At 40.1% G+C, this 21,007-nt stretch overlaps 2 protein-coding genes across 7 annotated transcripts in view; both read left to right on the top strand.

Annotated features, from left to right (window-relative positions):
- trim2a (tripartite motif containing 2a) overlaps positions 1 to 17,611 on the top strand; it is a 34,158-nt gene extending 16,547 nt beyond the window's left edge. For 4 of the 6 annotated variants that reach the window (XM_012873893.3, XM_021322231.2, XM_012873896.3 and 1 more), the window contains 11 exons: positions 4,400 to 4,578; positions 5,202 to 5,439; positions 6,145 to 6,296; positions 6,399 to 6,579; positions 10,227 to 10,944; positions 12,476 to 12,579; positions 12,731 to 12,898; positions 13,229 to 13,397; positions 13,613 to 13,683; positions 14,273 to 14,413; positions 15,599 to 17,611. In XM_012873893.3, coding sequence (XP_012729347.2) covers positions 4,445 to 4,578; positions 5,202 to 5,439; positions 6,145 to 6,296; positions 6,399 to 6,579; positions 10,227 to 10,944; positions 12,476 to 12,579; positions 12,731 to 12,898; positions 13,229 to 13,397; positions 13,613 to 13,683; positions 14,273 to 14,413; positions 15,599 to 15,751 — 2,229 coding nt within the window. In that variant the 5' untranslated portion in view covers positions 4,400 to 4,444 and the 3' untranslated portion in view covers positions 15,752 to 17,611. Of the gene's footprint in view, positions 1 to 2,192; positions 2,438 to 2,833; positions 2,903 to 4,399; positions 4,579 to 5,201; positions 5,440 to 6,144; positions 6,297 to 6,398; positions 6,580 to 10,226; positions 10,945 to 12,475; positions 12,580 to 12,730; positions 12,899 to 13,228; positions 13,398 to 13,612; positions 13,684 to 14,272; positions 14,414 to 15,598 lie in introns of those variants that run through there. The other 2 variants (XM_036137462.1, XM_021322232.2) reach the window with 2 other exon arrangements.
- A 399-nt stretch (positions 17,612 to 18,010) lies between these two features.
- The window catches only part of mnd1 (meiotic nuclear divisions 1 homolog (S. cerevisiae)), a 30,369-nt gene continuing 27,372 nt past the window's right edge, over positions 18,011 to 21,007 (top strand). Inside the window, exon 1 of the mRNA XM_012873843.3 lies at positions 18,011 to 18,150. Coding sequence (XP_012729297.2) covers positions 18,148 to 18,150 — 3 coding nt within the window. The 5' untranslated portion in view covers positions 18,011 to 18,147. The remainder of the gene's footprint in view (positions 18,151 to 21,007) is intronic.

The raw sequence follows: 21,007 nt of genomic DNA, 5'->3' as shown, positions 1-21,007 counted from the left end.
TACAAGACAATTTTTTTTGGTGGAACAACTGTCCAAAAACATCCCTGTTAGGTTAATTGGTCTCTCTAAATAGCTCTTAGGTGGAGGTTTGTGTAGTTTGGTTTGTCCTGTATGTCTCCGTGTTGCCCTGTGATGGACGGGCGACGTCTCCAGGGTCTTTCCCACATTTCGTCCAATACACGCTGGAGATGGCCACCTTGTGTTTTCAGCCTTTATCTGCATCTTATGACTGAAGAGAAAGGGTGCTGGACCAGTATATTGAGAGATTAGCTCTGCCTTCCTTTACCTCATTAGAAACGGTGCTGTTTTACTCCCACTTTTACTTGAGGTAATGACGGGTTTCTGGTCTGCAGAGACCTGTCTACCATATTCCATCTGGAAACCAATGCTTCAGATTTGGAGCTGACTTGAGCAGCTCCAGTGCACAATGAAGGCCATGACCTTGAAGATGCCAACAGCACCAAAGAGGGATTCCCAAACCAAACACGTTCATCTCCATGACACGAACGCTACAGAGAAGAGTAAAGACAAGGTGGAGTCCAGTGGTGGAGAAAGTACTCAAACAATGTACTTAAGTAAAAGTACAAATACACAGACAAAAATGTACTCAAGTAAAAGTCAAAGTACCACATTATTATTTTAAGTAAAAGTAAGAAAGTACAAGCTTTTAAAACTACTTAAGTATTAAAAGTAAAAGTACTTGCCAACCATAATACCTAACGGCTTATATAATGTCATTAAGTGTACCTATCGTATTTAGTTTTAACTGTAACTGTTACATGGAGATTATTTTAATGGCGCTAACATTTATTTAATAACCAGGACGTGAAGGAGTTTAGCGTCAACTTATATGTAACATTCATGGCGGGAGACGTGATCACGACCGCAGTAATCACTGTTACTTGCAAGTTCATGCTAGCTTACAACAATATACAGTAATCGTATTTATTTACTGCAGTCGAGTTCAACAAAAAGCTTGCTAAGATTACATAAAACTTCACTAACACAAATTAATTTAACATCGATAGCGTTTAGCAACTTAACTTACCTCAATATGTTTTTTCAAATTTGATGGTGAATTTTTGAAAAATAGAATTTCATGCTTTTAGGGAAAGCAAAGGCGGCATTGGAATCTCCAGGAAGCGTTTTTTGACCCAGTTATTTCAAAGAAATCTTTTAAATAAGGCCATGGGTGGGGCAGGTCTTCTGGAGGATGACTATCCTTGGACTCCATTCTGGGAGTTAATGATTCTGCAGGTCCTGCGTACTTTGCTGCTTTTCTTGAGGGAGGGCCTAATGGTTATTTCCCGCTTTGGATTGGTTCAGCAGACTGATTCTGCTCTCGCCATTGGATACTTTCAAACTAACAAACAAATCAAAAAACCGAAATGCGTCTTGGATGTAACGAGTAACGAAACGCTGTATAGAAATGTAGTGAAGTAGAAAGTACAGATACTTACTGTTAAATGTAGTGGAGTAAAAGTAGAAAGTATCCATTATTAAATCTACTTAAGTAAAGTTCAGATACACGGAAATTGTACTTAAGTACAGTAACGAAGTACTTGTACTTTGTTACTTCCCACCACTGGTGGAGTCCAACAAAAATATCAAGAGTAACAAGAACGTGGACACAGCTCTTGCTTTGGCCCTTAACAGCATCATCAGAACCCCAACAAAACTCAAAAGTCCAGACAACCAAACTCTCATGACCTGCTCAGGAGCTCCGAGGATAAAGATCTGGTCCACCGTGCCACACAGTGTTCTTCCTGAATCAGAGTTGTGACAATCTATCCGTCTTCTTTCCAACACCCTAAAGAACTCATTGTATGGAGCTTTACGAACGTCAGCACTCGTGACCGACCTGAACTCTGCCCCTTTTTCCTTTTTGATGGCGTTCTGTCTTTGCTTCCAAAGCGTATTTACTGTCTGACCTTCCTTATGTTCCTTTCTCTGTTTCTGTTTGCGCTGTGACTCAGCAGCCAGACACACCCCCACCCCCCACACACATCAACCCAGGAAGACCTTTATGTTCCTGGCCATGGTGGGAACCCTCTCCCATCCGTTTAACGTATGTCTGCTTGTCGGCTCACGTGCAGTCAGCCAATGCTGCATGCTCTCGTTGCGCCAGGCCTGGAGTGACGCAGCATTTTCTGCTGGCCGGGTGAGGGGAGGGGAGGGGGGTGGGATGGATGAATGGATGGGAGAGAGCTGGGAATAGAAGAGATGGGAGGAGAGGAAGTGTTGAAGAAGAGGAAAACGGGGAGGGATAAAAGATGATGTAAAACTGAAACGCAATCTGGCACCGGCTAAGCTTCTCAACTTCGCTCCTGTCTGCACACACCCATGAGAGCACGAAAGAAGCCTGCGATGCTCTCTCACATCCCGGCACCCCTTGTTCGGATGGAGGCGACGTCTCCGGTTAGGACATAACTTGAAGGTATGTTTACGGTGATTTGATGCTTTACTTTATCGTCCCGGAGCCTGACAGAGGACAGCGCCTGTTGATCTGCTCAGCCGTTCGTACCGGAGCCTTGATGTTGTCCCATTCCCTGCATATCTCTCTCTCTCCTCCACTGTTCTTCATGTGTACCTCTCTCTCTCGCTCTCTCTGCTTGGTGGATGACGGCGACCACATCAAGCAGGAATTATTCCGCTTAGCTGCAGCGGCTCTGATTATATAAGAGCGGAGCGTTGTGTGCGGCTGCTGCGACCTTGTGCACTGTCAGCACAGCACTCGCTGTTGTGTTGTGGCTGTCTGCGGGATTTAGGAGTTTTACTAATCAGAGCAGCATTTGATGCTCCGTTCATCTGCACGATCGGCTCTGTGCAGCTGGTGAGTTAAGGATCTCATCTGAGCTTTGGGTTGTCTTCATTCAGATCATCCTCCTGCTACAGTTTTTACGTAAGGACACCCATTTTGCCATTTAAAAGATTTGATCATGTTGTAACTTTAAGCTGTACTTGGATATTTATCTCTCTGTCTGCTGAAATGCTAGCTTTTTGATCTGCTTTAGCAACATCAAATATATTAAATGCATAACATTTCTGCTACTTTGAAAGCTCATTAGCTTTTTTGGATGATATGCCTGGTCTTGGAGAGGAAAATCTGTATAAAAGAATCAGATTAAGACGAAAAGGGGGACGAGGACGTGCACTCAGGACAAAAAAAAAGAAAAGAGATCGCCCCCCAAGGGTTTTCTTTCCAGCAGCAGAGGCGATCTGTTTTTGTGTTGAATGTGAGGAGACAATGAAAGCTGTGACACACTTTCTAAGTTAGCTGCCAGATTTTGTTACAGAAAGATGAAAGGGAGGATTTCTCTGCAGAGTAACGGAGCAGAACTGGTCAACAGATTGTGAGCGATGCTCTTTCAGGCTCTGCTTCCATTTCCTGCGAGTGCTTTACTTCCCATTTAAATATTAATCGCCTAAAAAGCCTGTCTTGACAAACATAAAGTGTTTCCCAACACAAGCATTGAGACTCATAACAGAGTCTTTTTTTTCTTCTTAACCTTTATGTTGCTTGGTGGATTGTAGCAGGACGTCACTTTTCAAGTACATCAAAAACTGAAGCATTTTCATTTGGTCAGTAGCTGTTTTGTTGGAGTTCTTGAAATCAAGGGGAGTTTAATTAATTTGTTTTTTAACTTCACAAAATGCCTTATTTTAATTCAAATTTTAAAAAAGTTTGGTTTATTCACTTACAGACCCTTTGATTTTAGAGGATGGGTTGCTTCAAAACTCATTGAATTTTTTATCTTCTCTTTTTGATATCAGTTGTGACGTTAAATGGTATATTTAAATAATCTCTCTGTGCTGCAAACAGCTACAAAATTAAAAAACAAAGTGTAATAATACTTTCAGAAAGAGCGTTTTAAGTGTTTCGGTGACACCAAGCTGGCTCTCTAGCTTTGGAAAACCTGCACACATATAACGGATCTAAAACAAGTAAAATGTTCTTAAAGTTAGTCTATTCGTCCTTGATTTGAGCCAGTAAATAAGGTTATCTGCCAATGGAATGAGTATCTTTGCCCCTAAAATAAGATAATTAGACATCCTGCACTTGAAATAAGTTAATGGAGATGAATTGTTCCTATTTTAAGTGGAAAAATCTTATTCCATTGGCAAATCATCGTATTTACCTGCTCAAATCAAGGACAAATGCACTCATTTAAAGAAAATTTTACTTATTTTAAGTACTGTTTTTGCAGTGTGGTGTATGGGTCACACCTATCCAGTGTCACAAAAAGAAATTTTTCTTGTAACCGAAAACTTGGATCATTCTCACTCAAATGTATTTATTTTTTGGGGTAATCCCAATGACGCTGCTTCTGTGTTTGATCGAACTCTCTGCACTTTCTTCACTGTCTGTTCTCCACTGGCTTGATTTGTCACTTTGCAGGGTGCAGCATAAGAGGAAGCGGGGCTCCTGTTTCAGAGTTTTAGGATGGCCACGGAGGGCTCCACTATTCCCAGTCCCGTTGTCCGCCAAATCGACAAGCAGTTCCTGATCTGCAGCATATGCCTGGACCGCTACGAGAACCCCAAAGTGCTGCCCTGCCTGCACACCTTCTGTGAGAGGTGAGTGGAGACGGTGCGATACGGCATGTGGGACAACACCCATAATTCTGTGAATTTTATCTCCATTTTTTTCTTTGAATAAGGAATAAGCAGAATAACATGTTGTAAAAGGTGGATGACTGTCTTCTTTGGTCTAAATGTTTCTGGATTGTCATGTTACATTTGTCAATATATTTGTCCCATTAACTTTTTTTTTTTTAGCCTTTTGTTTGTGTAGTGATAATAATTTTGGCATTTTCATTTATTTTAAGTAAAGTGGAGAATTTTCCACTTCGTTTTTTGTTTATTTAGTTGTTTTCCTACTCAGAAAGCAGAAGAATCTGGTAATACCGTTAAGTTTTTTCAGGGGTTTTACACCAGGCAATTTGGATTGGTGACATAATGTTAAACTGTGCAGCAATGCTTAGATGTATATAAAAAAAAAAAATCTGATTTTATCATGTTGCCCTGCTAAAACAGATTATAATGTAATTGAATTTGATGTGGTTTAAAACTTTTGAGCTGGACTGTATCTCCCTAGATTTTCTGATGTTTCAACATCATGCATAGTGACCAATAAAAGCTCAACAAATCCATGATTAATTGGAACAAAATCAAATGTATTATATCAAATCCATCTCCAGGTGCCTGCAGAACTACATCCCGGCCCACAGCCTCACCCTGTCGTGCCCTGTGTGCCGCCAGACATCGATCCTCCCGGAGAGGGGGGTGGCGGCGCTGCAGAACAACTTCTTCATCACCAACCTGATGGACGTGCTGCAGCGAAGGCCAGATACCTGCAGCCAGGAGGCCGCCACCCTCAACAACATCACCGCCGTGGCTACGGCTCAGCTGCTCTCCTGCCCCAACCATGGAGGAAGTGTAAGAGATGCTCCCAACACAACCAGCCTCTTTTAGTCTACTTTGTGTTTTTTGGCTTAATTTCAGTATTTGAGTTAGATTATGTTTTTATTCACTATAAAACGGATTTACTTCCTGGGTGTTCTTTGAAAGAGATCAATAACTGCAGAATGGAGGAATGAACAATATTAGACATTCATATAAATGGTGAACAGAACTGGCCCCAGGATATACACTGCAAAAACGGAACTAAAAATGAGTAATATTTTCTTAAAATAAGAGTATTTTCTTAAAATGAGAGTACTTATAATGAGAGTATCCTTGATTTGAGCGGGTAAATAAGATGATCTGCCAATGGAATAAGACTTTTGCACTTAAAATAGGAACAACTCATCTCCATCATCTTATTTCAAGTGCAGGATGTCTAATTATCTTATAGTAGGGGTCAAAATACTCATTCCATTGGCAAATAATCCTATTTACCTGCTCAAATCTAGGACAAAAACACAAATTTTAAGAACATTTTGCTTATTTTTAGATCTGGTTTTGCAGTGTAACCCTGGGGAACACCCTTTATACATTGCCAGATTATCTGAAAAGTGGTGTATTGGGAGGTTGCATTCAGAATCTGGAATCTGATTCTGATAAACGGTTCTGATAAACTGATAAAAGTTGGGGTGCTGAACGCGGCTGAGTGAATTGGTGTGAACACTTTGTGCGTTTTAGGTGATGGAGTTTTACTGTCCTCCGTGCGAGACGGCCATGTGTCAGGAGTGCACCAGTGGCGAACATGGAGAGCACCCGACCGTGCCTCTTAAAGACGTGGTGGAGCAGCACAAGGCCTCGCTACAGGATCAGCTGAACGCTGTCAAGAAGAGGTAGAACGCGACAGCTCCACTGTTTCCACTGGATTTTGGAGGAATCCCTCCTTTCCTTTCTTTCTTGGCTAATCACTGCACAGTGCCCCCTCATCCATCTAGGCTGCCGGAGATAGACTCCGCCCTGCTGACGCTGTCGGAGATCCTCCAGCAGCTGACCAACCGGAAGAGCTCCATTGAAGACGACATCCATACGACCTTTGATGAGCTGCAGAAGACGCTCAATGTTCGCAAGAGTGTGTTACTCATGGAACTGGAGGTCAACTACGGGCTCAAACAGAAGGTGAGGACGGGGGGGACGTAATGTCCGGAAACGGATCACACCCGGTCTGTGTTCGCTGTAGGTTTACACGGAGCTTTAGGGGTCTGAATATCCTGCTGGTTTTCCTTTCTTCCCTGACTTTGTATAATTAGTCATTAGTTAAAACCAGAGGTTGGTAGTAACTAGTTACATTTACTCAGTTACATTTACTTCAGTTACATTTTGAATAAAATTTACTTTTAGTAGTTTTACTGCCCTGTAATTTTTACTTGAGTCACATTATTACTCAAGTATCGCTACTCTTGACTAAAGCTGCTCTACCTGCTGTGAGTAACGTCATGAATAAAGAAAATAGTTTTAACCAAATGTGCACCCCAGAGACAAAAACACAGAGTTTATGTTAAAGTGAAACATCTTATTTACACACAAGCTTTTTTATGAGCTTATTGAGCCATTTGGGGGTCAAATGAACGTACAGTAAACAGTAGATATTGTCATTGGAAGTACTTTGCACTGTTCTAACATGCTATATATACATTAGCTGCTGTAAGTGTTGCTTTCAAGTTTAATGTTGGAAAACGATGATTGAGAAAACTGTTTCTTCTGCATGAAATTGTTGTTTTGTGATCATGTTACTCTGCATATTTAATTTTTGTCTTTAAAATACTACAGTTTGCACATAATCTTATATTTTAGTCTGCACAATTGCATAATCTTTAAATATTAAATCACCAGTTATTAGTTTGTTACGGCTGCAGTTACATAGTTACTCAGTACTTCAGTAGCATTCTTACTGAATACTTTTTTTTACTCTTGAGTAATATTTTGGCTGACTACTTTTTACCTGAGTAAAAATATGTTGAAGTAGTGCTACTCTTACCACTCTACCCACCTGTGGTTAAACCCCTGGATAATTTGAAGCCAGTGGACAAATTAAAGGCTTCTAAACGATTATCTTAACAAAACAGGAACTGAAGCAGCTTTTTTATTGACATTTACTGATATTCTTTGGTAAAGGCCCAGCCCTATATGCTCCTACAAAATAAAAATGTCTATAGCTCCAAAACCTTCTTGAACCTTGAGGAAAATATTAAATATGTGGCCAAGTTATATAAATATATGGAGTTAATTACAAAATTATTCATACCTCCTGTCAGATTTAGGTTTAAAGTATTTTTTTTAATCGTGTTGTAAGGAATCACTTTCAAAGTTTTAATTTTATTCAGATTTTACTGATTTTTGTTTTTATTTCAAGGGCACGTCATTATTGCTAATAGCGTGGTTTCATTTTTGCTTCGCCGCCCTCCATTGCGTGGTAAATTATTGAGAATTATTTTTAGAGACTGGACGTGTTTATTACACTGCAAAAAGGGAACTCAAAGTAAAATTTTCTTGAAATGTATGTATTTTTCCTTGATTTGAGCAGTTAATAAGACTATTTGCCAATGGAATAAGATTTTTGCACTTAAAATAAGAACAATCCATCTCCACCGTCTTATTTCAAGTGCAGGATATCAAATTATCTTATTTTAGGAGTAAAAATACTCATCACATTGGCAAATAGTCTTATTTAGCTGCTCAAATCAAAGAAAAATACACTAATTTCAGGAAAATTCTACTTACTTTTAGTTCCTTTTTGCAGTGTATGTTTGCATAGAAGAGTAAAGGATAAGCTGCTCTCCTCTAACTCGTCCCAGTTCTCTCACCAGGCTGCTTCTGGTGGTCTGTTTGTCAGGGCTAAAGTTTCCCTCACATCCAGTGACCCGCTGGGGGATCAGAGCGAGCCACCCTTCGCTCGGGGAGTTCGCTCACATGTGCAGCTAATGATTTACAATTCACTGACTGGCCTGAAGTCAGCACACTTGACCCCTGGGGGAAACCAAACATGTGACGTTCTGTGGTGCCGGCGCTGTGGCTAGATGGAGCCAGTGAGCCGTGATGTTTTTTTTTTTATATACTTCTGGGTTGATCTGGGTGTGTCATGTGCAGTGAGAGCGTACAGTACAGCTCTTCCCTTCACTCTGGAGACACTTTATCCCCGCTCTGGCTGCGTCTACAGAGGGTTACTTAGGTTTCTGAGCTTCCGCGAGAGACAAATGAAGGGGTTTGGATGAGATTTATGAGATAAAACCATTAATGGCATCATACTCTGAAAAAGAAGATGACTCTGATGAACAGATGTTGGTGAGTCGCTCTACTGATGTTCCAGGATTTACGTTCACCAGCAGCTAAATATCCCTGGTTTGTGATTTCTTGTTAATAGTTTTAAAGCTTAACCATAAAACACGTCACATGCGGGTAATATGTAGCCAGTGCTCTGCTCTTAGTGTGATTACCGTAGTTCATGCTTGATAGATCTTTTCTGTGCAGCAACTTTAAACGCACGGCTGCTGCAACTGACGAAGCACCTCTTTCCTTTTTTTAATAATCTAGTTGGTGTTTCTCTTGTAAACAGGCAGAAGGTGTCGAAGTAAACTGAAACAAAAACAATAGTTGACGGAAGAAAAACAGGAAAAACTGGCATTTGTTTCCAATCAACATTATGCAGGGCGACCTAACGTATCATGTAACATCTTCCAGTTTACTGAAAGGGATTTATGGGGCCGTGAGGCTGAAATTACCGCAAACATCTTTACAAGCCGATGCAGTGCTTTGTGAAATTATTCATACCCCTTTTCCTCCTTTTACCATTTTTTTCACAGTTTGTCACATTACAGGCAGAAACCTCTGTGCAGATTATTTTATATGACGGACAACGACAAAGTACTACACGATTGTGAAGCAGAAGGGCAATCTGAAAAGTGATGTGTATATTTGTAGCTGGCCCCCTTTTTACTCTGCTAACCCGAAACAAACTCCTGTGCTGCGAAGGGCCAATAGAAATACAGCTGCTCCATGAAGATGTGTGTTAGAGAGCATTAGTGAACAAACAGCATCACCGAGACCAAGGAACACAACAGGCAGGTCAGGGATAAAGTTGCAAAGTTTAAAGCAGGGTTGGGATATAAAACAAAATCCCGAACTTTTTTCAATTCCTATTGACTGACAGGTTGCATAAGGAGAGCATTATCTGGCCATAATGGAAGAGTGGCAGTATGAAAGCCGTGATTAACATGTTTGCCGTTCACCTCAAGCTTTTAAACGTTTTGACCTACGTGCAAAATTGTGTGACGGAAGAGGAACACGTCATCCTGAACACACCGTGCCCACAATAAAATGGTGTTGGCAGCATCGGTCTGTGGGAATCTTTCAGGAAAGGTCAGTTTTGTCCCAGATTTAAAGGAGGAAGGACAATCCTTAAAGAGAACCTGCCAGAGGCTCCAAATGACTTGGAGCTGGCAGTGACCCTGAACATAATCAGAGCTACAGTGGATTCAGATCAACGCGAAAATGTCAAAGGCCCAGTGAAACGCCAGATCCTTTGTTTACACCTATGTAATTACCACAGGGAAGCCTTATTAACATCGTAAAAAGCCGATGTTAACATAAAGCAGAATCATATTGCCTGTAATCAGACACAATTTGGGTTTGACTGCGCATAAAATGATCCGTGTCTGTTTTCTGTTGTGCTTACACCCTAATGTTGGCTTCAGATTGGTTTATTTGAAGTAAAAGGCATCATTTAACCCCAGTGTCCCTCTGCTGCCCCCTGGTGTCGCCATGCGTAGGTTCTCCAGGCCCAGCTGGACACCCTGCTGCAGGGCCAGGAGGGCATCAACAGCAGCTGTAACTTCACCGAGCAGGCCCTGAGCCACGGCACCGAGGCCGAGGTGCTGCTGGTCAAGAAGCAGATGGGCGAGCGCCTCGTCGAGCTGGCCAATCAGGAGCTCCCCCTGCAGCCCGGCGAGAACGACCAGCTGGACTTCCTCGCGGAGACGGATGGATTAAAGAAATCCATTCACAACTTGGGCACCGTGGTGACCACCAACGCCGTCGCGTCCGAGACGGTGGCCACAGGCGAGGGGCTGCGGCACTGCGTGGTGGGCGTGCCCACAGTCATCACCATAACCACCAAGGACAAGGACGGGCAACTGTGCAAGATGGGCAACGCAGTCATCACGGCGGAAATCTCCTCCCCTGACGGGAGCAAAGTTGACGGAGAGATACTGGACAACAAGAACGGCACCTATGAGTACCTGTTCACTGCTCCCAAAGAGGGTTCCTTTAACCTATCGCTGCGCTTGTACAACCGACATATCAGAGGAAGCCCTTTTAAAATAAAGGCCAACCTGCACGCGTCCCCGAATGCGGACGGCACAAAGAAGAGGCTGAAGTCTCCGGGCAGCGGACACATCAAGCAGAAGGCCATCAAGAGGCCGGCGAGTATGTACAGCACGGGGAGGCGGAAAGAGAATCCCATCGAGGATGATCTTATCTTCCGAATAGGTGAGGAGGATTACATTAAGTTTCCCAAGTGCTGCAAGAAGGTGGTGGGGTGTAGTTGGCACAACAATGCATACATTAAACTTATTAAACTTAAGGCACAACCTATGCACAAATGCAAATATGGTACCTTGCAAATGTCTTGACTCATCCCTCATATACTTTACTATCAAGTGCCAAACTGTCTAATAGGTCCCTAGTGCATTTAAACTAGATTCTGTGGGATTTTTGCTGACTTTTAAGTTTTTCTTTGAACTCTGGATGCTGCTTTACACGTTTCATGGCAGATTTTTGTGCCATTTTAGCAGAAAATGAGTAAACAGGACCGACTGTATGACAAAAGAAGTGTCAGGCCTAGACAAACCTATCTAAAAGTCAAAGCAGCAGGGAAAAAAATAAACTGATTATCTGGACTGTGCATAATTAACAGCAAAGCAAACTAAAAGTAAGTCAAAATGTCTTAAAATGTATATTAGTCCTTGATTTGAGCAGGTAAGCTCAAATAATCTAACAATGGAAAAAGATGTTTGCACTTAAAATAGAAACAACAGATCTCCATCTTATTTAAAGTGCAGTATATCTAATTATTTTAGGCTTAAAAAAAATTTAATTCTATTGGCAGATAATCTTAATCACCTGCTCAAAACACAAAGACAAATACACTCATTTCAAGAAAACTTTACTCAATTTTAGTTTCCTTTTTGCAACACCATCATTGCTTAGGAACGTGCGTTTTATAGTGTTCTTCTGTATTTTTTTCTTAAATTCAACTAGAGAAATAATAATAAATTGTCTTTTATACAAGAAGCTGGTTTAAAAAAACCTGCCTAAGTCAATTCGCCCTTTCACTGGTTCCCTTTCCATTTGTTGTTTTTATCCATCATGCCATTTCGTAACCATTATAAAAGAATTTGTCTTATTAATTAAATGAGCTTGATACATCACTTTTCTACTGAGGTGGTTTGTTTGCTGCGTTGTTTCTCATGTAGAGCTGAACATCAACAGCAGAAAGTTGTTAGCTGTGGGTAATGACACTATCTGCTTCAGCCAGCATTTTCACAAGGTCTATTGTTTTCCTGGGTTTACCTGCGCATTCAAAACATGTGACCGGGTCCAGTGGTGTTTATCACTGAGAACAAATGACCTTGGTCCCTCAGATAACTGGTTATTGAACCAAATGACGCACCAAACTTGTTGATGTCCAGAATCCTCCTCTAATATCATGCCTCATCCTGTTTTCTCATGTCAACAAAGAAAGCTGCTTGTTTAAGGTGTTGCCTCGAAATACTTCCACATAGCGCACCTCCACTTAAGCGTCATGTTGTGAATGTATCTATCACGAGCTTACAAAGCCGACGACATCATCATCTGGACTTTCCCACTATGTTTAAGGTTTAGCAGTCAGGCTGTGTGGAAACGTCTGAGTTTAAGGAAAGTTGAAAAGATTTTCTGAAAAATGTTTGCAGATTCCCATTTTTATCCTCCATCAATTTCAAGATATGGTAAAGGGAACGTCGATCTTCTTTTCTTTCAGGTACCAAAGGAAGAAACAAAGGAGAATTCACAAATCTGCAGGGAGTGGCAGCCTCCTCGCAGGGAAAAGTGCTGATAGCGGACAGCAACAACCAGTGTGTTCAGGTACATAAAGTATTAAAATGTATGCAAATATCACCGGAGGAGTTCATGGAGTTTCTTCTATTATTCTGGATTAAATCTACTGGAAATCTGTCTTCATTTGGTCAGGTTGTTTTTAAGAATATTTCTTCTGGGTATGTTTCACACGCTGCAGGTATTTTCCAACGACGGCCAGTTCAGGAGTCGCTTCGGGATCCGGGGCCGGACTCCGGGTCAGATGCAGCGGCCGACGGGCGTGGCTGTCCACCCCAGCGGTGACATCATCATCGCCGACTACGACAACAAATGGGTCAGCATCTTTTCAAGCGACGGCAAGTTTAAGGTACGTTTTTATATTGGATCTTTGGTCAGGTATAAGGTTCTTTAACCACTAGTTGCAATAACACTGGTTGTCTGCAGTACTGGGAGAAGATTAGTTCCTGCTCAAGTAAACGGGTCTAAGATAAGATAAGATAGTCTTTATTGATCTTACAATGGAGAAATTCACTCGTCACATTGGCTCATACAAGAAGGTGCAGAGTAGGGAAGGTGCATTCAGTTATATACAGTGAATCTTCATATATACGATGGATCAAAAAGCATACCAAAAAATACAAAAAAAAAGGAAATAGGAATGGGCATATGGGTCTCCTAAACGCTCTCACTTCTCCAGAACAAAGTGGGCTCGGGGAAACTGATGGGGCCTAAGGGCGTGGCGGTGGACAGAAACGGACACATCATCGTGGTCGACAACAAGGCCTGCTGCGTTTTCATCTTCCAGGCCAACGGCAAGCTGGTCACCAAGTTCGGTAGCCGTGGCAATGGAGACAGACAGTTTGCAGGTACGCCCAAAGACACTTCAGAGATGTGGCTTCAAACCCATCGTATAGACACATAAGTCAACACAGGTCCCTTTTTCCATGGCTGACAATGTAACGGCCCCCCTTTTCTGGTTTGGTGCATCGCTAAAAGTTAATAAATATAGTTTATTCGTTTCCATTCATGAGCTACAATTTAGAAATGTCTGAAATGTTTTGTTGTATTCAACGTATTCCAGGCCCCCACTTTGCTGCTGTCAACAACAACAACGAAATCATTGTGACCGACTTCCACAACCACTCAGTGAAGGTGAGCGCATCATCAGAGCATGTGGTCCATGGCGGACTCTTCACTCACCCCCCAGAAGTACAGAGTTTAGGTTTTTGGAATCAGAATCAGAATCAGAAATGCTTTAATAATTCCAGAGGGAAATGATTTAAATGCCGGTTGCTTGAAGAATTTATGTTTCACGTTGACATAACAGAGGAAACTTGAACAAAATCTCTAACAAATTAATGCTTCACTGTAACTTTGTGATTTTTTTTTTTTTCTTGTTGGCGTCCAAAATTTTGTATATTTTTCCTGAAAATACTCAGTGCTGCATGCAGATAATGTGAATTTATCTTTAAATTCACATTATCTGCGTTGACAATCGATGTGTACCGAGTCAACAAAGTAAACGAAGATCATAACTATGTTAAATGATTTTAAAAAAAAGGAGACGACAAGGTTTTTAAAGCGAGTACCCGTCCTTTTCAGTAGCCTTAAAGACATTTTTTATCAGCAAAAACCTGGTCGGTAACGAAGACTCTAATAAGCCAGGGTTGATAAAATGGGGTAGTTACACACACGACTTCATGGACATTATGTCTGTTCTGCTGTTTAATAAAACATGCAGGTGTTCAACACGGAAGGGGAGTTCCTGCTGAAGTTCGGCTCCAACGGCGAGGGGAACGGCCAGTTCAACGCCCCCACCGGAGTGGCAGTGGATGTCAACGGGAACATCATCGTAGCCGACTGGGGCAACAGCAGGATACAGGTCAGCAAACGACTAAACCTCTTTAAAAAGTCCACACTGAATTCAAACTTGTCCAAAGCCCTCTCCATACATAAAATTATCCTTGTGAAGTATGCGTAGAAAGAATTGGAATCATTTTTATTTAAGGAGCATAATACCACTAGAAAAAAACAACCTTTCTATAAGATGTATTGAGTAGGTTTAAGCTACTATAGCTCTAATGCTACACTCCAATCATTGTTGGTAATGCTCTGTATGGACCTCTCATGCCAATAGAACAGCCTTTAGTCTTACATATGTGTTACATGTTCATAAGTGCTTTACATGAACAGCACTAGGAATCCTAGGAATTGTAATGGGCTGATGTCAAGTTAAACCTTCTGGTATTTTACACCTTTCACTTAATAAATGTACTGGAGACGAGGGAAAAATAAATGTTAGTTTGACATTTTGCTTCTGCAGAAATAAAAAAAAGTTTCTTTTTATTCATCTTTTATGAGAGTGATCAGTAAGTTTGATTAGTGTGAAACACGTTAACCAGAGAAGAAAATATTTTTAAACACTGGAGTAAAACCTTAATATAAAGCAGCAGATTTATAAACTCTTTTACCCCTATTAGTTTGTACTCTAGCATTCATTTAAATAAAACTAGTGTATGAACCGCTTTGAAGATTGGGTTACACTTTATTTGAAGGGGTGTACATAAGACTGACATTACACTGTCATAATCATGACATAACACCTGTTATGAACATAAATGACTCATTATGAATGTTTAGGACTGTTGTCATTCGGTAAATTATGACACTATTAAAGCAAAGTTGACATTGTTTAAAATGTCTTTATGACAACTTGACATTGACAGAGACAAGGTTAAATTTAGGGCTTGATTTGGGATTAGATTAAATTACGGGCTTGATTTGGGATTTGGTAAAGTTAAGGGCTTGTCATAACACAGATATTTCAAACAATGTCAACTTTGCTTTAATAGTGTCATAATTTACCGAATGACAACTATACATTCATAAAGAGTCATTCATGTTCATAACCAGTGTTATGTCATGTTTATGACAGTGTAATGTCAGTCTTATGTACACCCCTTCAAATAAAGTCTTACCGAAGATTGTTTTTTAAATAATTTTTGGAATGCATTACCTGCCTTGGCAGAATCCCAGCGCTGATGCCGTTGATGCTTCTGTTTCGCAGGTGTTTGATGGCAGCGGCTCTTTCCTCTCCTACATCAACACATCGGCAGACCCGCTCTACGGCCCGCAGGGATTGGCGCTCACCTCCGACGGACACGTGGTGGTGGCGGATTCTGGCAACCACTGCTTCAAAGTCTACCGCTATCTGCAGTAGCTCACCTCTTCCCGTATGCGTACCGCTTAGAAACTGTAGACCGGAAGCCTCTGCTCTCATCAACTCATCCATTCCTTCCTCCCACCGTGCCATCCGTCAGACTTCTTTCTCCTGATTCTGAACAACTTGCTCACAGGTCGCCGCTGTTGGTTGGTGCTTTCAGGAGTCGACCACAATCTCGTTCATATTCCATTTGGAGTTTGTTGATGTGACAAGGGAAGCTTTAACGGCGATACACCTGTGATATCTCAACAAACTGCGGAAAACTGCAAACTGAAGCTGCTGCACAGGCTTTGAAAATTACTTGCTTGTTAATTGAGGTTAAGATAAGTGTATTAGACTATAGTTTAGGTACCTGAGAGAAAAAAAAAACGGATTTTAGAACTTGTTACAGCACCTTTGAGTTAAAATGCCCTTAAGACGACTCACGATTTGCCTGTTCACTACCTGAACACCGAGTTTGCTGTAGGATGGTTTGGAGCATGACTAGGCGTTGCTGTGCATGCCGTTTTTAACGAACATCTTCAATACTGCAGTGCACTGTTTTCAAAAACAAAGGGTTCAATATCACTACCGTAAATTTTTAATGAAAAATTATGAAAAGACAAACAATTTGGCTGTCACAATTTTAAGTAGAGTTGATTTCTTGATTAGTTTAAAAAGTTTAAATTTGTGCATTTATATCACAAACATAGGCCACAAAGTGACACAGGGTCATATAATAATATTTAAATTGATTAAAGTTAAACTGGGCATACAGATTATAAATGTATCCACAATTGATTGTGCCAATAATTATTTTAAGCGTAATTGATTAAATGTGAAATTCCTTTATTAAAATTGTAAGTTATATTCAAAAATCCCTTCCAGTTATTGTAGTTTCTATTTAATTTGTGGTTTCTGTCCCACTGAGGACCAAACGTGCCACGATCCAACAATAATAAATACATTCAATAAATGTGTCATTACAAATGTTAATTTGCCCAATTCAATAAATGTGTCAATTAATAAAACTTGGATTTATTATGTTAAAATAAAGTCCATGATAAAACATTATTCACTCTGGCTCATACCATAAAGGCTGCAACAAGATTGAGAAATAATTAGCCCAGAAAAACTTTCGATATTTTTATTCATTTAGTGTATGCATTTGCAATGTTGATCACATATAAAAAAAATCCACTATCTATTGAATAGTGGGACCTTTGGTGCTGAATAGTGCAGCAGTGCACCATAAAATAATTTAAATTGTCAGCGTTGGTCATCATATGTACCCTCAGCCTCTGAATGCTTTACCTGCACAGCAAGTTCACTTCAGGCCATAAAAGTTTTTTTTTTTTTTTAAATGGATTGTTTCATAACGGATTGCCACGTTTTAAAACTGTTTTAGTTATCTATAAATTCTGGTACGTTTGGACCTCCACAGGCATCTGCTGTGTATATGTGAACATGATGGGCCTGTGTTCCAGATGTGCAGGGATCCTACTTGAAAACTGTCCCCATCCTGCAGAACAATGGCTTTAATTTTACACCACTGGTCCCAGAACAGCTAAAGTGGGATGACCCTCACTCATCCTAATGTGCGCTTATGTTTTTTCAACATTTTTGCAAGTAACCGGTTGATGGTGACCTTGTAGACCTAGAAGATATGATTATGTATATATACATTTGGTGTACATGTTGTACAGTAAAATTCACATCCGTTTTAAAACCTTCGTCATAATCTGTCTCTAAGCACACAGTTGTCAGTATTTGTCTAAGTTCGGTCATCCAGTTTTTACACAATCCTGTAAAGTTGTTTTATTGTCTTGTGTATATATATTTGTAATGCCAAATTGAATAAAAGTGCCCAAGAAACAACGGCAGTGTTTTAAATTAATGCAGAAAATACATGGGAGGGAGGGGGAAGAAGAGATAAAATTCTGTGGTAAGATGATGTAGTTTAAAGAAAAATAGATTCATTATACAATGGTGTGGTATAGTCATACGGTGTTTCTAATTTAATCCAGAAGAGGGCAGCAGTAAATCAGACGATCACGTTGATGCCTTCAAAGATAATCGGGAAATAAAATGAATTCACTTTTAAATAGATTTTTATATATGTACATTCGTACTTTCAATTTAGGGGGGCCATTTCTTGCTTCTTCTTCATTATAATCTCGAGTCATCTATTTGCAACTCAATGATTCAGCATTCTTGCCTCTGAATTACATGGAAGTATGAAAATGTACGGGGTTACCTGAATGCAGCATTCAGGTGACGTTGCTCCGCGGGAAACTCTCCACCACCCAAACGACATAACTTTGTTCGGGGTACAGATGTACTAAAAACGGTGTCTTTCAAATAAGTTACCGGAACATACATACCCAGTGTTACTTGTGCAGTCCCGTCTAAAAATGGTAAGTCTGTGTTTTTAGCTTAAAATTTATCATTTACGGCCAAGTTCTTTGTGTACCTAGCTAGATTGGAGTTGTTTTCCAAGCTAGAAACGCCACCCAGCTGTCTACCTGCTAAAACACAGCGAGACACCCCACAAAAGAGTGGAAATGACGCACGGTTCTTCATTTTATGGCCTTAAAAGCAAATCCCCGTCGAGAGAACGAAGAGTTGACGTCTCGTTTGACCTGTTGAAATGGATACGTCAACCCGTCCGCCATATTGCGGGGGGCAAATTCGCCTTCGAAAACAAAGATTGACGTCGAACTGATATTAAAATGTCACAATATACACGTGCTGTAGTATTCGTAATGGTGGTTAATGCCAAAAACTAAAGAGGACTGCAAATCAGCAGGGAAAAGTTAATACAAAACACTGCGCTGAAAATGCTCCTATCTTATTTCACCTTTAAAATATACGATAGACTACTTAATTTGATCACAAGTTATTTAAACTGTGTATTTTAGACTTTTTCCATCTTTTTTCTCGTGATTTTAATACTGTTACTATGTGCATTAGTGATTAATTTGTCTACTCACAATCATTACGTCAGACACATTTCCCCAGTTTTATGTCAGTTTATGTTAACATCGCCAGCTTCTAACTAACGTAGTTGTTTCAGAACAGTAGAGTTAAATGAAGGCACACTGATTTACACTATTGTGGTCATAGTGTAAATCAACACACAGCTTTTTTGTTACGTCATGGGTGAAAAAAATCCAAAGAAAACTGTCAAGATATCAGGAAGATAATTTGGGACCTCTAAGTGTGGTCCAACCTTGGGTTCAATTTGCAGAAGCCTGAAGAAGCCCCGTTCTTCTGTTAAAACAATTGGATCCCAACTGTTAAGTAGGGGGGTGGCAGCATCATGATGATGTGCAGATGTTTTTCTGCAGGAGGTAACAGTACATTTCACTAAATAGATGGCTTCATGAAGAATTACTATTACCGTATTTTTTTTAAGACCTACCGGATTATAAGGAGCATTAAATATTCTTCTCAAGTGTTCTGTTGGGATGACAGAGTAGTTGAACTACACTGCCCTGTTTCTAATAAGATATGGTAAGCTTTATTGATTTCACATTGGAGAAATTCACATGTCACATCGGCTCAGTAATCAGTAGTCATAGGAAAGAGGAGTCAAGTAGGACGAGGTGCATCAAATATATACACAGTATGTCCTCGTTATACCATGGATCAAAAGGAGTAGGTAAGAAAAAGCAAAAAGAAAGAAAAAAAATTATTAGCCAAAAAAAATTTAACTTTCATATTGAATTACCTTTCTATATTTATTGTTGCTAGCGCGTACTCCGGGCGTGGGCTGCCTTACATGAATGCACTTCTAGTTTAGACATTACAGTCAGGCAGTCTTGTGGACAGCTCGGGTGTCTGATTGGGTAGTGACCACTGAGCTATATAATACACTGGAGTGCTGATTTTGCCGAAAAACTGAAGTCACTGGCTGCCATCCCATAGGATTTGGTTGCAACAACAAGCAGTTTTCTGGCTGGGTGAAAACGTTTCACAGGTAATTCTACAGTCAGTGGATGTATTAACACTATCATCTACTAGGAAATTAGGTGCTGAAATATTTTACATGTTATTCATATTAAATATATATGTATATATAAGTATGTGTATATGTATATATCTAGACATATGTATACACATATGTAAATATATGTTTTTGTACATTGTTATTTATATATTTATAAATGTTAAACATATATATTTAAATGAATAAAATGCAAAATATTTCAGCACATGACTTTCTCAGTACTTAATAGTTTTAGAACATAACATAAAAGGCATTTGACATTTTAAAAGTCTTAAGCCCCCCCTGAACATGAGAAAATCCTCGTTATTCGATGCTGTAGCGCACATATTCCCCAGTTACTAGGGGGAAATAGGGAGTACCAATATGGCGGCTGGTGGCTTCAAAGCGACTCGTTCAAACAGACGGTGATTAGCACTCCAGTGTATTATATAGCTCAGTGGTAGTGACGCAGTGTACCATAATGCTCCGAATATCCATTGCACATTGTACTTGCACATTTTGAGAGATTTACGGTAAGTACGGTAATCATATTAAAAGGCGCACCGGATTATAAGGCCGTAGTCAATTTCTGAAAAAAATTAAGGATTTTAAGTGCGCCTTATAGTCTGAAAAATACGGTATGTGGAAACACTGAAGCGACAAAGTTAAAGCTTGGACGCAAATGGTCTTCCATATGGACAGTGACCCTATGCATACTGCCACATTAATGACACTGAAACACAACAAACAAACACCAGTTCTGTCAGGAAGAACCAAATACTGACCAAGTGTATGTAAACTACTGTTACTATTATGCTGGTATTTACTAAATAGAAATTATTTTGGTAATCACAACTTGTCTAAAACTTGAAATGTTGATTCTGTTTTGATGAGGCTTTTTTTTTTTTTTTTAAGAGTATGTAAAATCTAAACTAACTAACTAAACTAACTAAATAAACTTAATATAAACTTAAATAAAAAAAATAAATCTAAACTAAACTAACTACATAAACTAACTTTCTGGCCTTTTTCGTTGAGAATTATGCAAAGCCGCTTTACAATTTTATGTGGTGGCGCCAAATTATGATCTGTACATCCCATGTGATGTAGTTTTTGCAGAATTCACAGTAGCTAGCATCTTAAAGGCGAACATTACTGGCATCTGCTGGCCGGAGTTATTTATATATATTTTTTTTTCAAGTCTGTTCAGCTTTCATCATTCTTGTTTTTGCAGACGGTTTCCTGTGCCCGATCAAAAGCTGCTCTACCAGCTTTGCAGACGA

The sequence above is a fragment of the Fundulus heteroclitus genome, chromosome 5, assembly GCF_011125445.2.
Source record: "Fundulus heteroclitus isolate FHET01 chromosome 5, MU-UCD_Fhet_4.1, whole genome shotgun sequence".
Taxonomy (NCBI): Eukaryota; Metazoa; Chordata; class Actinopteri; order Cyprinodontiformes; family Fundulidae; genus Fundulus; species Fundulus heteroclitus.
This window is presented reverse-complemented; position numbering and strand designations above follow the sequence as displayed.